Raw genomic sequence first — 16,655 nt, 5'->3', positions numbered from 1 at the left:
TACAGTCAACCGACCAACAGAAGAAAAGCCACTAACTACAGAGTAGTACAGAGTTAACCCTTCTTGGACTGTCAGACACTGAACCGTCAGCAAGTCCGAGACTAACATCGGCGCTATGCATTCTTCCAGGGGCCTGTATGGAGCCACGAGCGTCCGCAAAACTCCATGGTGTTTCGGTCAGTTTCAGTTCCGCGACGAATCTGCGCCTGCTCTCTCAGCGCCGAGGAAGATCCCTTAGGACTTCTCAAGGCCCTCTGAAACCAATTACGAGTTATGGCTCTTTAGTCTCAGAAAAGTACAAATATCCAGAAGCCCCAGGACCGGCATCCAGGGTGACACATCGCCGCTTCCTCTTCATCCTTGACTCAAAGCACTTGGGATACCTTCATCCTCTAATTATACTCAGGAAAGTAGAGATAACAGAACAAAATGCCGACCCAGCACCGCATCCTCTCGCTCGTCTACAACGACTTCGAAGCCCTCGATCTCTTCGGCCCATTGGGCGCCATCGTCCCCCGCAGCGACTACTTCACTCTCCAGCTAGTCAACCTTCACAACCTAGACTCGCCGCATGGCATCGAAACCTCCATAAAGAACGGCATCGGCGTGATCCCGACCCTTTCACTGGCCGAGGCCCTCAGAGACGACCACCAGTTCGTCACCCTTTTCATCCCGGGTGGCGTCGGCATGTTGCCGCTAGTCTGGGACCCGATCCTGCTGCAGCGCATCGGTCAGCTGGTCGACCGCGCAGCCAACGTTTTCACCGTGTGTACCGGGTCCATCTTGCTGGCTGCGACTGGCCGACTGGATGGGCGGAAGGCGACGACAAACAAGCGGCTGTACGATGAGCTGACTCCGAAGCGTATGAGATGACGCCCCGTCTGGTTTTCGGACCTCAAGAGCACATGCTAATTTATCCGTCCGCTAGACCCCGGTGTCCGATGGCAGAAGCGTGCCCGCTGGGTGCAGGAAGGGAAATTCCTGACTTCCTCCGGTGTCACGGCGGGGATTGACGCCGGCTTTGCGTTCCTGGCTAGCACGTATGTCGCGCCCGAGGACCGTCGGGTTTACCGCCAGGCTCAAAAGGCTTCTCCGCGAGGAGAGGCGGCTCCCATTCCGGGGTTTAGAGAGGAGAAAGCTCTGCGTCATGCTCATTTCGTTGCCTTTAGGTTGGAGTACCGCTGGCACTCGGATCCTGCTGATGATCCCTTTGTGGATTTGCCCGGAACAGACGGCAACGCATAGATAAACCTTCTTTGACGTTGCCTTTTTTACTTGATTCCTCAACGAATTCAAAGAACATGCGAGTGTACCTTTTCCATGCGGATATAAACTTCATGACCGTAGGGGGTTGATAAGGAAGGAAGAAATAGGAGATAGCTAGCGTCCCATAGAAGCCATTGGCCCATCACCCATGGCATAATAAGACTCGGCGGCAGCGTAGGCATCAGCGCTTGAAGGAGTCGTGGTCGAGTGACTCTGTTGTTGTTGTTGTTGTTGTTGTTGGTTGGATGAAGACAAACATGGTCTAGTCAGGGACAAAATGGTGGGCGGAGATTGTGCTCTGTCAAGGTAGTTTACCTGGCTATATCTAAAGCCAGACCTGTGGCTAGTTCGAGATCAGACGAATACTGTATCAAATGACCTTATGACAAGCTGACAAGCATACTAAAGATCACCTGCTCCTATGATGCTATACACGCTATGTTCCATGGTAGTAAACATATAACTTTGTGATGAGTGCATTAAAAGTCATATGCTTAAATGATGCTATACACTACGTCCTGTATAGCTCTAGATCCTTAAGGATCATTTCCTTCATTGTTTGCCGCACAGCTGAGAAAGGAAGATGTAGATGTCGCAGTAGTAGTCGCAGTAATCAAGTTTACCGAATCCTGTGAACCATGAACGACAGCAATTTCTCAAGATTGGGCTCCTACTCATTCCCTAGGTACAATTCTTATCATTCGAATCCCAGTCCTTTGCCACCAACAGCCTATATGGGACTGCATTGTTGATAGCTCAATCTACGTTGATACCGGCATATCCTCAACGTGCACAACTTCGTCATGTTTTGCGTGTTCAGAGTGACCGAGCGTTCTCTCTTCATCCTGAAGTTTATCTGTCCCCATCCTCCATGCCAGTGTCACGCCCTTGAATGCATCTTCAACTTCTTCCAGGCTCTTGCCTGACGTCTCAGGGAAAACCAAGAAAACGTGAAGAGTCATGGCGAACGCGAACACGGCAAAAATAAGGTACGTCTTCCAATAGATGCTGACGAACGCGGACGGGACGAAGTAGCTCAGAGCAGAAATTAAAAACCCAATTGCTGGCTGTAGACAAGGCAGCGGCCTTGCCTCGCAAACGCAGTGGGAACAGCTCGGACGGATATACCCACTCAATAGGACCCCAGGTGGGTGCGAAAGAGGCCACAATAAGATAGGAGCAGGCAATCACTGTGCGGCCGGAAGAGATCAAAGTACGTGTTGTCGGTCTTGCTGCGCTCCGATTCGCAGGCATCTTTGAGCTGTTGGATCTCCATCTGGATGAATTCGTCATCGAGGTTGTTGTTGACATGAATCGAAGAGATAATGTGACAGCATTCGTCCCAGCGACCTTTCTTTGCCAGCGACCTTTCTTTGCCAGCCACCGCGGAGACTCGGGCGTAAACGACAACCCTAAAAGGAGAATAAGTGCGGGAATCATCTGAAAGCCCCAAGGCAGTCGGAAAGCTGCAGGACCTGCGAGGAAAGAAGAGCCATAGGAGACGAAGAACATGATCAAAAGACCCCATGTGATGGCCCATTGCTGAGCACCCATCACTAAACCCCTTAAATGAGGAGGGGCGAGCTCCCCAACATACACAGGGACTTGCGCTGAACAGATTCCGACACACAGGCCATTGAGAAATCGACCAATGACTAACATAGCAATGTTCTGAGAGGCACAACAGAGGGAACTTCCGATAAGCCTGGCGGGTGCATAATGTCAGTTGGCTTCAATTCTGCGCCTGTGGCGCGACTGACCAAATGACAGATCCCATTTGGATGGCCAATTTTCGGCCAAACATATCAGTCACGAACCCCGAGATCAACGCCCCAATGAAGGAGCCTCCAGACATGGAGGCAGTGATTCCACCTTGTACTGTAGAATTGGGGCCCGAACAATGGTTTGCTCCATTGATGGAGGCCCATCGGGTCCTTGATTAAAATAGCATCTATGCTGGTTGGTAGGAAGGCTACATCGATTAGAATGCAGTTAATTCCTTTGATCTCTTTCAGGGAGATAACTCACATGGCAGACATCGAAGACAGATCAAAGCCGAATAGCGAACCACCGATCACAGCAATGGCTGTGATAATATATATGTTGGTGATCATCGTCGCAAGGGAAGGCAAACCGCGTAGTAGCAAAGGGGAAAGTGATATATGCAGTTTTATACCCGTGGAGGTATAAATGCGTTCAGTTCCACCTTCCATCTCTAGCCGTCTACACCCATTCTAGGCTAATTGCCTCTAGCTATTCCTTTTCTACATAGCATTCCTCGGCGCTCATCATATAGGGATCCTGGCGGGCTGGGGGTTCTGGCATTGGACGCTTAGCTCGAGCACCGCCTTAACAACAATCATAATGTAGCGAATTGGTCTACAGCTAGGAGAAGATTGTGAGCTGCCTGCAGTCATCTAAAACCGGCGGAGTTGAAATGCTATTTTGTTTCGCGCAAGCCACTGCCAGTGACGAAAGGTCTCGTCGCCAGCAACCCATGCAAGCTAGAGACGATTTGACTATCCGGGAACAACGATCATAGATTGCTCCTCACGCTAGGTCTATCGACGGGATTAGAGCTGGCAATAGACGGGTATTGCAGCGCGGGGTTGCCAAGTCTCGTTCCATGGATTGTCTATATAAGTTCCTGTCAACCAGAATATGCTGCTAGAAATGGTCGTCTAGACACCTTTTTGGCGGAGTGGAAAAATGGCTAACAGTTCCTCACTTGAAGACATGTACGACCTGCGTGTTACAGTACTGAAGAAACCAGGTGGAACCCCACTCACCCCCAATGCCACTCTCCTTGTGCCCAGATAACATCGCCCACGGCGTCGTCTTGGCCCAGCAATTCACAAAGACGCTGCCGGCCTGCATCTGCCTGCCAACCCGCTCAGCCCGACAAGTATCAGCACTCCACACGGACGCCCCAAGGCCTGACGAGGTTCCATCGGCGCAGGCGATGACGTCCGCTTCATCTGACCATTTGAGGACTGGCACAATTGGACCTGGGTTCAATAACATTAGCAGGCACGACCACTTTTCCGGTTATGGGGCCAACGCGAACCAAACTGCTCTTCAATAACTATTCTTGCCGTCGGAGGCGGGTTGTCGACGATGCTTGGAGAGAGATAGTAGCCCTCGCCGTAAGCGATAGGGCGTGGGCTGAGAGCAAATTTGTAGCCCTGGGCTCTAGTGTCGGCCACCAGGTCCTGGACTTTCTCATACTGCATCTTGTTCTGCATCGGGCCCATCGTCGTCCTCGGGTTGTCAGCCTTGCCCACCTCAATTTGGGAAGCCGCGTCCACCATGGCTTTCAAGAATGGCTCGTAGACAGACTCGTGCACATAGACTCTCTTTGTGGCGACACACACTTGGCCGGAGAAGACGAAACAGCCTTGCACCACTTCGGCAGCGGCCTTCTCTATGTCCACGTCCGGGTAGAGGATCGCCGGATCGTTACCGCCCCTAGATATTGCGCTGCATGAGAGACCAGATGTCTTGTTCGGATGTCGAGCATCCCATATCTTTCGAGAGAAATACGTACAGTTCCAAGGTCACCCGTTTCAATGTCGCAGCTGCCGATGCCATGATCCTCTTTCCCGTAACACTGGAACCAGTGAAGCTGATCTTGTGGACATCAGGGTGGTTGACTAGCGCTGGGCCTATAGAGTCGTCGCCGCCAATGGCCTGGACGATACCCAGGGGGAAAACTTTCTGCGCCAGCTCGGCCATTTTAAGTGCCGAGTGCGGGGCAAAAGGGGATGGCTTAACGATGATTGAACACCCGGTTAATAACGCAGGCAGGATCTTTCCTACGGATAACACCAAAGGGAAATTCCACAGGCAGATGGCAGCGACGACCCCGATGGGCACATGGCGCGTGACAGCAATGCGCGTATCGTCCTCGATCCGCTCCTCCGGGATGCGAAGCTGCAAGTTGTGGTCGAACAGAGCGAGGATCTCGTTCTCCTCGCCGGCCGCTATGGAGCGCGGCTTTCCACACTCCGCTATAAGCAGGTTGGTGAAATCCTCAACGTACTGCTTATAGAGCTCTTTCCACTGAGAGATTCTGCTCACTCGTTGCTCAAAAGGCGTTGTGGACCACGTTTTGAATGCTTCGTTGGCAGATTCGACGGCATCTTCGACGTCCCGTGTAGTGGCCACTGGCACGTCCCACAACCTCGACTCCGTTGAGGGATCAATACCAAAGACTGTTTTGTCAGAGGTACGATGCTCGCCTTTGACGATATTAAAGAAGGTTTCAAAAGTAAAATCAGACGATGCCATCATGGCGTGTGGCAATTCTCGGCTGGGTGCGCACTTCTGTTATGGGAAGACTGGGATGGCAGTTGAACCGTTATGCTATGGTCGAGCAGAATATATTTATCTTATCTTTATAGGGACCTCTCGTAAATGCGTTCTTCAACAGCAGTGCATTGACAAGAGTCGTATCCCTCCGTCTATAGTCGACCGAACATTGTTGATGGCTGTAGAGGGCTCGCAAACTGTTCCACCGTGACGCCGAAATGTTGAACGGTTTAACATATAGAGAGGCATTGACAACGAAAGCGCTAAGCAAATAAAAATTTAAAATCAACAAATTGTTAACTAGTTAACTACGGAGATAGCTACGGAGGGCAGTTTACCTGGTTCTAGACGGGTATAGATGGACAGAGGGATGACCTCGGAGAAAGTGCTCGGAGGTCGAAAGAACCGGCTAAAGATGGAACACGACCAGGATTTCAACAGGAAGTCCTTGAAACTATCATCCACCTCCGCGTGCAGGTTAACTACTAAAAGGCCTGTCCTGACAGTATGCTAGCGGACATGACAAAGATACAGGATGACTGTCACCGACGGGACCACTTCTCACATCAGGGTCAGACCCCTGCACCCAACTTTTGGTGCCGAAATCAGCGGTGTGGATTTCTCGTCTCCTTTGAGTGATCAAGTGTTCAAGGATATATATGATGCAATAACCAAGGTTCGCTTCAGGTCTCTATGCATCAACTAACAGACGGTTGACAAAACAGTACGGCGTCGTCGTTTTTCGCAGCACTGGCCTCACAGATGAGGGCCACATTGCCTTTTCTCGAAAATTCGGAGAATTGGACGACGTGAAACCGTACATCAGCGCTGGGCGGAAACACCGCCTCAACTATACCGAGCTCTTCGATGTCAGCAATGTTGAGGCCGATGGGTCCATCCTCGACCCTGAGAGCCCGCGAGGCCAAGCAAACAAGGTATTTTGGTGCGGACGAGCCCCTCGATATTCACATGCTGATCAGTATGGATCATCAGGGCAACGATCTCTTCCACGTGGACTCAAGCTTCAATCCCCGTCGTGCCGGGTACTCGCTGCTCCTGGCGCACGAGCTTCCACCAAGCGGCATGGGTGGCCACACTGCATTTGCAGATACGAGAACAGCATTCGACGACCTCTCTCCGGAGCTCAAGGAGGAGCTGCTAGGTAACGACTACGTGGCATGCCACTCGATGCATCACTCCCGCAAGCTTGCGGCCCCCGAGGCATTCTCTGCTGTCAACCCGCTCGATTACCCCATGGGACGGCACAAACTGGTGCAGCTCCACGAACCCTCTGGCCGCATGAATTTGTATATTGCGGCCCATGTGCACCACATTGAGGGTCTCGCTCCTGAAAAGTCACAGGCGCTGTTTGACTACCTATTCAAGCACGCCACTCGCGAGGCCAATACCGTCGAGATTGAGTGGCAAAAGCCAGGCGACCTGGTTGTCTGGGATAATACCTGCACCATGCACCGGGCTGTTGGAGGGCCGTTCCTTCGGAAATACAAGCGAGATATGAGACGGACGACCGTTCACGATTCAAGCTCGACAGCTTGGGGCTTGAATGAACATACTGATGTCAGACAAGGTCTTCCTTGCTTGAAGTGCAGGACATTTAGTGACCATCATTTTTATCATTGATAGTCTTTCTTCCCTATTCCGCTCTTTACTTCGCTATCTCAATAAGCAAGTCATTCTTATTAGTATCTCGCGATTGTTCATGTTCAATTGTAATTCAAGATGTAGTCATAGTTAAGAGCATCCTCTCTCCGCCAAAGGAAGGATTGGGCACTTGTTCACACGCTGACATGCTCCGGATATAATTTGGAGGGTGGGGAGAAGAGGACTTTGATAAGCTTGAAGGCCTTTTTTATTTACAATATCTTTATGATAATTCTGACATCGCAAGCGGCAGGCTTCGGTCTTGGTACGGTGGAATGGATTATTAAGTACACGACTGTAAGTCTAGCACCACCCGACCATACAGTTGCCGCAAGCGGACACGATCCACTTGATGCCCACGCGGTCACCGATATTGACACCCGAGTGCTCGCACGACGGTCCTAGCTGAGCCACGACGCCAACACCTTCATGGCCGCCAACCTGGCCGCTTTTCACGGGCTCTGGAAGCCAGCTCCACTGACGAAGTTAGACAAAATTGCCGAGCCTCATATCTCTATGACTAGCGGATTGAGTGCTTACCGTATTCGTCATGAGGCTGAGGTCGGAGTGGCATATTCCAGAATGGGTACTGCGTTTGAGACGTCAGTGCGACCAAATGCCAGCCAGTGAGGAGCTTGACCCACATCTTGACGAGGATTTGGCCAGGGCCCGGACTAGGCGTGTCCAACTCCACGATGCGAGTGGAAATAATGCCTGGTTTGTCATACACCACGGCCTTGTGGGTTTGGGGAACCTGCATGTTTGTTGAAATGGGTCGACAAACTACCCAGATGTAAAATGATATTATTGCTCTGCGAGTCGCTAAATTACCTGGGTAGTTACACGCACAGTTATTGAAGCATGAAGGGACTGATATAGGTGCTGTCTTTTATAGAGTTAATCCAGGAGCCCAGGTACTCGCCTGCCTCATTCCATCTATACCCGCCCACAAACATCTACAACCATAATATCATCTAGGCATAGACAGTCCCCGCCTACATTCTATATGCACCATATCCAAATTTCTATCTTTGTAAAATTGTTCAGGATCTACTTTGTCAGGGTAGAAAACCTGCCGATCAAGTAAAGGTTCAGGGTTAGGGTTTATGATCCCATATATACCGAAACTGAATCTTGCCTCTTCAGGCCTAAACAGATCAGAGAAGATATACAACGGCCATGTTGTCCGGACACAAAGAGAGCAGCATCGGCCCATGGGGTTCCTTGAATACCGTAACAAGCGAGTAATCCATATATCAAGAGCCCAATCCACGGAATGGTTGCCTTACTCCGCACAGACATCTCCGTCTATTGCCGGGGCCGCAAGTGAGGTTGAGAAAGAAGGGTTCATCTGAAGATCCGTATATTTTCCTGCTTGACAAATCCAGAACCCGCTGCAACTCACATGTACGATGACTCGTAGTCGAAACGTCCGTCTCTACCGCGCGTGCCAGCGGTGTCGCCAGCGGAAACTGAAATGTGATCCGTAAGTCGCGTCATCTCCACGATCCGCCTCACTGACGACTCTCAGGACAAATTTGTCGGATGGAACAAGATCCTCATGTACAGAATGTCTTCGCGCCGGCGATGCGTGTATTCTGGCCGGGTCGCGGCGCGGAGGCGACTTCTCGCGATTTCGACGCTCACCGCAGAAGCAAGGACCTACGCCACCCCTTAGTAGCGTCGACGCGGACCACGGACTGGCAAGCCGGCAGGGTGGAGATCATGGGGAAAGAGCTGAAGATCCCATTTATGCTGATTTAACAAACGCCGACGATGCGCTCCAGATTCTCGCTCGACTCGCGGCGAACGACCCCCGGCCCTCCGATCATCCAAACGACTCGACATCCCGGGATTTCCATCAAACGAGTCCCTTTGCTGGTGATAGAACACTTGTCCCTTCGCAGGCCCCCGTTTTCCTGTCGACGCTCTCCGAAACGGAAACATTGGTGATCGGGGTGTTGGGCACGGACACCGTGGCCCGCCTAATCAATCAGTATGAGTTCCCCTTCTCCTGTGCGCGTTCAATATTTTCTGACTATTCAGCTACGCTACAAATTACCATACCTTCTGTCCCCTCGCATCTAGAAGGCTTCTGGCGGCAACGGACCCGAGCAAGGCAGCGGTGGACGAGCCATTCCTGCTGACAGTGATTCTGACCATCGCATCCAAAGACGAGCAATCATACCGCGATATTCACCAACATTGCTGGCGCGCTCTGAAACAGCATTTACTGGATATACTGTTGGTCGCGCCATCAACCGTAAATGTCGGGTCAGTCGAGGGTCTCCTGCTTCTCGCAGAGTGGGTTCCTTACTTGCAGCTCCAAACCCCTGCCTATCCCGAGCTCTTCCCCGGGAACCTGAGCGCGGTCGAGGATAATATGGCCTGGTCACTTATTGGCCAGGCCGTGAGGCATTCCTACCTACTCCGTCTAGACAAGGCATCCTTTCGGGAAACATGTCTTGGACTGGAGAATCGAAAGCGCTTGGCATGGATATGTATGAACCCCCACGGGATTATCTGGAGATACTAAGTGGTCCGGTAGTTATGTACATTACAGATTGACAGATCTCCATGCGCATGGGACAGTTGTTCTGGTCGCATGGGCCTTCTCTCTCAACTTGCTTTACAGTTGATGACTTTCCAAGTCTGCGGCTCAGTTCGGACGCACAACACAACTATGCACTGGTGCTACAGGCCACTCTTGAACTCACACAACTGCTTCACAACGTGCACGACATTTTGTATTCGTCTACTGAACGAAGAAACCAGATGGTTCGGCGAGGGGACTACAATCGCTATTTGGACGATTTCCGGCACTCCATGTCCGCGTGGCAAGACCGTTGGGATGATCTGGAGACATCACCAAAGCTGGAAAGCACGCTGCGTATTTTCAAAGAATACGTTCGCTTGTATACTAATGCCTTCTCTTTCCAATCACTCCTTTCCAGGACTGTCCACCACAACCGCCTCGGTGGAGACACGGCTCCCGCAAGGACTTTGGAATCAAAAAGTGCCCCATCACTGTTTCCCCAGGGCATCATGTCGACTGCAGAGGGTGCATACATGCTCGAAGCAGTGGATGCTGCCCGCAATATCCTGACAGTAGCCAGCCAGACAAGCCCTGAGGCGCGTCTTCGCTATATGCCATTCCGCTTTTACGTGTATGTATTAGGATACAAACACATTGGACCCGTTTACACACGCAGTTGGCTAATCGGCTAATATCGATCATAGCAGCAGCCTGCAACTGGATATATGCAAGGATGGGCTCTCGCTTCTTTGACCTTGGCCTTTATGTCTATCTGCCTCGTGCTAGCTATTGATAATACCATTCTAGGTTCGTGCGTCCCATAATCTGGCGGAGGGAGCAGCAGACCTAATTGTCATACCAAGCGACGGCGATACCCCACATCACCAGCGACTTCAAAAGCCTCAACGATATCGGCTGGTATGGCTCTTCCTACTTGATCGCGCAGATGGCACTGCTGCCGACCTGCGGCTGCCTCTACGCATTCTATAATATTAAGTGGGTGTACTGTATCTCGCTGGCCGTCTTCGAAATCGGCTCCATCGTCGCGGCAGTCGCGCCGAACTCGATGGCGCTTATCATATGGCGAGCAGTCTCTGGCATCGGCGCGGCTGGTTTGGTGAGCGGGACGACAACTATTCTGTCGTATTGCGTGTCGTTGAAAAAGCAGGCGATGCTGTCGCCTATCGTCCTGGGCATGTACAACATTGGATCGGCTATTGGACCACTCGTGGGTGGTGCGATAACCGATAATAAGGTGCTGACTTGGCGGTTTATTTTCTGGATCAATCTCCGTAAGTCTCTGTCGACGCAGAAGCCCATATCCTCTCCCATAACCACTAGCTAAAAGTTTCAAGCCTTCGGAGCTGTTGGGCTGGTTCTGGTCTGGTTCACCTTAAGGAAACCTCCACCCGCAGTAAAGGGGGACCTACCCTGGGGCCAAAAGTTACGTCAACTTGACCTTCCAGGGGCTACTCTGCTGCTCGGTGCAACCGTGTGTTTGAACTTGGCATTGCAGTGGGGTGGCATTGTCTACCCATGGTCTGATGCCAAGGTGTTCGGGTGCCTGATCGGATTCGGCCTCCTTTGATTACCTTCTTGGGCTTGCAATTCCGAGGCAAAGAAAAGTTGGTTCTTTCTGTTGCAATTTTAGTCCCTACTTACATACTTGCTAACATCACTCCAAGCGCGAATATCCCTCTTCGCATCTTTCAAAGTCGTACCGTCTCGGCATCATGCGGCTTCATGATGCTCGTTCAGGTGGCTATAGTAGTGCAATCGTACTTTTGGCCCATATACTTCCAGTCGGTCAGGAACACCAGTGCCAGAGACTCGGGGATCAATCTACTCCCATTGATCGTGTCCAACAGCCTCGGCACGCTCTGCGCGGGCTCTATCGCGTCGAGATTCGGGCACTATGTACCGTTCATGTGGGTCGGACCTCTCGTCTTGGCTACCGGAGGGGGTCTATATCAACTAGTCCGTGCCGACAGTCCGCTCGGACAGTGGATAGGGTTCCAAATCCTGTCTGGGCTTGGCTATGGCATCTGTAGCCAGATGCCGATCCTGGCGGTGCAGGTTGTCCTCAGCAAGCCAGATATCCCAACGGGCCTTGTCATGATCATGTTTTTCCAGATCCTTGGGGGCGCGCTGGCTCCTAGCGTGGGGCAGAACCTCTTCACCGATGGGCTTCTGCGAAATCTCAGCAAGGTGCAGGGAATAGATGGTGCGGTTGTAGTGGCGGCCGGTGCAAGTGGTTTCAGGGAGATAGTTCCTCCCGAGCTGCTGAGTGCCGTCGTGGATGCATTTAATTCTGCTTTACGGAACGTGTTCTGGGTGGCGCTTGCTACGCCAGCCCTTGCTTGGATAACAAGCTTCGCAATGGAGTGGCGGCAATTGCCTGACTCTAAGAGACAGGTTACCCAAACTCCAGCCGAGGAGGACGTGGAGAAATAGCTTGATAGCAATGAAGAGGGGCCTGGCTCAAGAGGAGTGTGCCAGGACACGCCCGGCTCGTCGCATCGTAATCAATAAAGTACGAATCCAAGCAATACCTAGGCGGCGATCCATGGGGAAAGAAAAAGTGGAGTGCCCCGGACCTACGCCAGTACTTGACAGGAAACACGCAATGGATGGTTGGGCAGATTTGCGTGGAGGCCTGCACTCACACACGGCGGGCTGGCGCTTATGCCGGCGACCAGAATGGGATGATAGGTAGAGCTCCGAATCGCTGCTGTGCGCCGACTGCTCATAGCACTTGGGGTATCAGGACTCCGTTCCACCCTCCTCCGGTGGGTTTGTTAAACCACAAGGTAGGATGCCATCGGTTGGCTCATATGGCCAATGCGGTGCACGCATAGTTAGGTAAGTAGATATTATGTAACTAGAATAGAACGTTTATCGCTCGGACTGTGAACCAAGCGTCTGGTTGTACCCATCGGTGGCAGGTGGAAGAGTGTACAGTATTTGAGTATTTCATCATGCGTACTTACTGCCAAATCTACCCCCCCTTGGCCTTATATCATACCCCTGTTTAGTTATACGGCTCCTTCTTGCTAAAGTATAATTATTATCTACAACGTCGGCCTGATCAGAAGAGGGTAACAATACAGAATGAGATCTAGCTGCATATTTATATATCTTAATCATAGCACTGGGCCAGTCGCACCTTCCATACCTAAAACATAATGACCATCTAATCATCAATATCCTTCGTGTCCGCTGTCCTAGTCAACCAGTTATCGTTGTTCATCGTCAAGTAGACGTATATGTCCACGATGGGGCCAATACAGTCCATGAGAAGAAACGCCCACACTTGCCGTCCACAATAGGGGTACCGTTTGAGGAATCCTCGGTACGTTGAAAGGTATCCGTTCCATCCAAAGGCCATCCAAGCAATGTATGCGTAGCTGTTATGAATGGTTGTGAGATAGAGTCATGAATGCAAACATATGTATGCAGCACGGCCGGTGGAGTACTCACGCGATCCATGGCGCTGTGTGCCACGTTTGAAGCCAAGCCCAAACGTATGCAAGGGCCCAGATGGGACGAGCGAGGCGCTCAACCATCTTGGATGTCGTGTATGGGTGTCTCCTGGAAGTAGAGAGTCAACAAAGCAAACCAGACAACCCCGTGGAACGACCTACTGCATCAATTTTCTATAGCCAGGGAATACAAAGATATACCCCAGAAAAGTGCGAAAGTTCCCCCGGTCCCAACGAAGCAGCTGCCACACAAACCTGTGGTCCCGAGGGATGTTGGTGGTGACTTCGGCTTCGGGGGTATTCTGGATCGACACCTTCCATCCGCGGTCGAATACCAGCCCCGTCAAAACGAACATCGTCAGCGGTGTTCACGATCCGGCGGCCGATGACCTCCTGTGTGTATGCATCGGCGAAGCTCTGGTCCTGGAGGATAGAAGCACGGATGAACAGTGTTCGTGCCGACAGGCACCAGCAGCCTCCATCCGCAGCGAAGTGCACCTCCCGAGAGCTTTTCCACTGGTTCAAGTCAAACGTCGCAGTTGCTTCCCAGGGAGTAATGACTCGTGCATCTTGGCGCTCGGGCGGGACCTCGGCGCTGATAGAAATCTCAGTCAGTCATATTTGTACCCAGGGTGGGCATTATTGGCATTATGGGCATTGAATTTGGGGGGTCTAACCTTTGTATACCGGCAACCGCACCGACCTCGGCATCTTCAAACGGAGCCAAGAGGTAGGAGACAACGGTGTCGACGCGCCAGTAAACATCGTCATCCACCAAAGCGAAGATTTTCCCTCTAGCCGCTTTGACACCGACTATCAGCTGGTGACGTTTATTGGCCAGCGGCGCAGTCACGATGATGATCTTGTCAGCATGCTGCCGGAGTGGCTCGATAAGCTGCAGGACACGGGCCTTGTTCCGCTCGACGGTTGCGATGATGATCTCACGAGGATTGGCCTTGAGCCAGAGACGCATGCACTCGGTGAAGGTCGACTCGGTGTCGATTATCGGAACGATAATGCTCACGTCTTTGTGGCTGTAGTTATGCTTTTCAGGCAAGGGCACGGGTTTGTACTTGCTAGAATAGTACGATATGACAGCTTTGTTGAAGACACTCCAGGCCCTGCAATATGTAGTGTAAGTCAACTCGCAAATCACGAATTAGTGCAGCGCGAAGACACTTACCAGAGTGCTCCTAAAGCCACTGCCATTTCGGATGTTCGGATCAAGGACAAAGCAGTCGTTCAATGTGCGAGATCTCGGTTGACAAGACGAGAACAGAATTGAGCATCTAGCATCCATGGAAGAGTTGAGATCTATGAGGATGTAGAGAGAGAGGAAGCTTCTTGGGCTCAAGGCCTTGGCATTGTAGGGATATAGAACTGGGATAACCTCAGAAATGAGAGACTACTTATATACATCGCCGAGAGGGCTTTCCAGGCATCCAATCCGCCGACTGCGGAAGATAATGTGGGGGGTGCAAGTACCAGACGCAGCTGGAAGTATTGAAGGACGGGAAGACAGCTGTCTAGTCGCATGCAAGCTCGGGATGTTGCTACCAGTTCCGCGGTCTCGCTTAGCAGGATGATAACATAGTACTTCTACTATCTACTATCCATTTGGTAGAAACCTTTATTCCTACCGAGCGGAAGCAGCTATCAGCAACGAAGAAGAAATTAGAAATCCTATTGATATCGATGACTATGACTACTATATAGGTAGAGTAGATATCGTAAATCAGTATAGGGCTTCCTATACGATCTATTTCAAGGGCGACTGCAATTAGTTTCATATTCTTTACTTCTTCCTCGATGCTGCGATTAATGCTTTCCGCATTAATATGTCTATACGCAGCAGCAGCAGCCACATAGTGAGCTACAGGAACTTTTGCCTTTGCCGACATACGGCAGAAACCAGGTTATCACCATCGAACTCAACTAAGTGGGCAACGGGCTTGTGTATGGGCCATATTACTCTGATAGTGATACCTATCTCTAACTACTGAATCTAGCGCGACTAGCTAGTAAGACCACGTCATATTGTAAGCGCTAAAAAGCCACGGCTAATGTTCTAGGGCATAGAAACGGGCGCTAGGAATGGGACGCCGGCGCCACGACGACTCCAACATCTTAGCCTTCTTAGGTTATCTCGGCTTGGAAGCCGCATATCCGTCGATGGATCTCCTAGACTCCTCCCCATACTCTCCCCGCCAACTGGAGCTCCCCGGCCGGTTGTTCATCATAAGACTAGTCAAGCTTACTCCACTGCCCGTGAATACGTTATTGGACTAGATAATAGGAGCGCCATCAAGTTAGCACAGTAAGACACCAGGGGTTGATACAACTCCGCACCAACACCACCCTTTAGGCTATTATACTGCAGAGGACCTAATGCATCTGGGTGTGACCATTGGAATCGATGGTCAGCGCCAACAGCGGCTCAGATGAAAAGCCTCATCCTTTACAAGCGAATTAAGCGAATTAGGTTCATAGGCGGAAAATCCTCAATGCGTATTTCCCCGAAGCCCAGAATTCTCCCATGGTTGCATCCCGAGTCATGTTGTTGATCCCCGGTCTCGCAAAGTCCACCGCAACTGTCGAGTACATCATTCACAGAAGTTGCTCTAAAGGGTTAGCCACAGGGGCGAATCCATGGGATCTTTATCGGGTAAAAGTAGTTATATCCATACATCGCCCTTACTGTTTAAGGAGAGACTTGAAGTCCGGATCTCTCTACACGGTTGACCATGACTCGACTACAGCGTCACAGAGCACGCTACTGTAAGACAGAAGATGAGTAACAGCCACTTTCCTCGGGTATTCCCTGGATTGGTGGAAGCCCTGTCAAATAGTGGATTTAACAAGCTCCTATCTTCTGTATTGATGTTCTGACCAATCGGCAGAGGGGATAACGCTACCCACTGTTGGATTGGGCTTGACTCCAGTCTAGGGGATAGAGTTAAGGCTACCTCGTCCCCAGCAATGTCGATGCTATCTCTCTCCACTCTCGGCATGGTCTAATTTCGGAGTGATCCCCGCGTGGCCCACCTGGAGCGGAGGTCTGATGAACCCATTCCCGGCCTCGCCTGGGTCTAGTGCATTGGCGTCTTCTAAGCGACAAGTCCCGGAATTGGAGAACTCTCTTTTCGAGGGAGATGATACTCTAGCGGGGACTTGATAGGAAACAAGATCCCGCGAGCATTTCACCTGTTGGGAGGAGCAAATCCGGCTAAATCGCAGTGGGTAATCGCTTGTAACGACCCTAGCTACGCATTACTACATAGCATCGCCAACGTATATAAACCGTATATATTTACAGGCGCGTAGGCACCGATATAGCCTTGATAACACGTTCTGTACTCTTGATATTCGACTTTCCATTGCCTTTTGTTTTCAAGCAA

General features: G+C 51.2%; 7 protein-coding genes across 7 annotated transcripts; 3 read left to right on the top strand and 4 right to left on the bottom strand.

Annotated features, from left to right (window-relative positions):
* Positions 1–429: 429 nt before the first annotated feature.
* Aspvir_009378 (putative ThiJ/PfpI family transcriptional regulator) lies at positions 430–1,245 on the top strand (the record flags this gene model as incomplete). Its single annotated transcript, XM_043272525.1, has 2 exons — positions 430–862; positions 929–1,245. 2 exons carry the CDS (start codon positions 430–432, stop codon positions 1,243–1,245), a joined length of 750 nt encoding a protein of 249 aa, XP_043128460.1.
* Positions 1,246–2,027: 782 nt separating this feature from the next.
* Positions 2,028–3,121, bottom strand: Aspvir_009377 (uncharacterized protein; the record flags this gene model as incomplete). The annotated part of the gene is made up of 3 exons (XM_043272524.1): positions 2,028–2,333; positions 2,395–2,971; positions 3,027–3,121. The coding sequence occupies 3 exons, from the start codon at positions 3,119–3,121 to the stop codon at positions 2,028–2,030; spliced, it is 978 nt and encodes a 325-aa protein (XP_043128459.1).
* Positions 3,122–3,990: 869 nt separating this feature from the next.
* Aspvir_009376 (aldehyde dehydrogenase family protein) lies at positions 3,991–5,556 on the bottom strand (the record flags this gene model as incomplete). The annotated part of the gene is made up of 3 exons (XM_043272523.1): positions 3,991–4,274; positions 4,334–4,734; positions 4,814–5,556. 3 exons carry the CDS (start codon positions 5,554–5,556, stop codon positions 3,991–3,993), a joined length of 1,428 nt encoding a protein of 475 aa, XP_043128458.1.
* A 556-nt stretch (positions 5,557–6,112) lies between these two features.
* Positions 6,113–7,218, top strand: Aspvir_009375 (TauD/TfdA dioxygenase family protein; the record flags this gene model as incomplete). Its single annotated transcript, XM_043272522.1, has 3 exons — positions 6,113–6,253; positions 6,303–6,512; positions 6,571–7,218. 3 exons carry the CDS (start codon positions 6,113–6,115, stop codon positions 7,216–7,218), a joined length of 999 nt encoding a protein of 332 aa, XP_043128457.1.
* Positions 7,219–7,542: 324 nt separating this feature from the next.
* Aspvir_009374 (uncharacterized protein) lies at positions 7,543–7,999 on the bottom strand (the record flags this gene model as incomplete). Its single annotated transcript, XM_043272521.1, has 2 exons — positions 7,543–7,700; positions 7,780–7,999. 2 exons carry the CDS (start codon positions 7,997–7,999, stop codon positions 7,543–7,545), a joined length of 378 nt encoding a protein of 125 aa, XP_043128456.1.
* A 652-nt stretch (positions 8,000–8,651) lies between these two features.
* Positions 8,652–12,229, top strand: Aspvir_009373 (uncharacterized protein; the record flags this gene model as incomplete). Its single annotated transcript, XM_043272520.1, has 8 exons — positions 8,652–8,725; positions 8,771–9,235; positions 9,286–9,649; positions 9,811–10,410; positions 10,480–10,582; positions 10,639–11,067; positions 11,131–11,335; positions 11,461–12,229. 8 exons carry the CDS (start codon positions 8,652–8,654, stop codon positions 12,227–12,229), a joined length of 3,009 nt encoding a protein of 1,002 aa, XP_043128455.1.
* Positions 12,230–12,968: 739 nt separating this feature from the next.
* Positions 12,969–14,466, bottom strand: Aspvir_009372 (uncharacterized protein; the record flags this gene model as incomplete). Its single annotated transcript, XM_043272519.1, has 6 exons — positions 12,969–13,182; positions 13,256–13,366; positions 13,420–13,559; positions 13,612–13,852; positions 13,935–14,378; positions 14,441–14,466. The coding sequence occupies 6 exons, from the start codon at positions 14,464–14,466 to the stop codon at positions 12,969–12,971; spliced, it is 1,176 nt and encodes a 391-aa protein (XP_043128454.1).
* Positions 14,467–16,655: the final 2,189 nt, after the last annotated feature.

Source organism: Aspergillus viridinutans, assembly GCF_018404265.1.
Source record: "Aspergillus viridinutans IFM 47045 DNA, scaffold_8, whole genome shotgun sequence".
NCBI lineage: Eukaryota > Fungi > Ascomycota > Eurotiomycetes > Eurotiales > Aspergillaceae > Aspergillus > Aspergillus viridinutans.
This window is presented reverse-complemented; position numbering and strand designations above follow the sequence as displayed.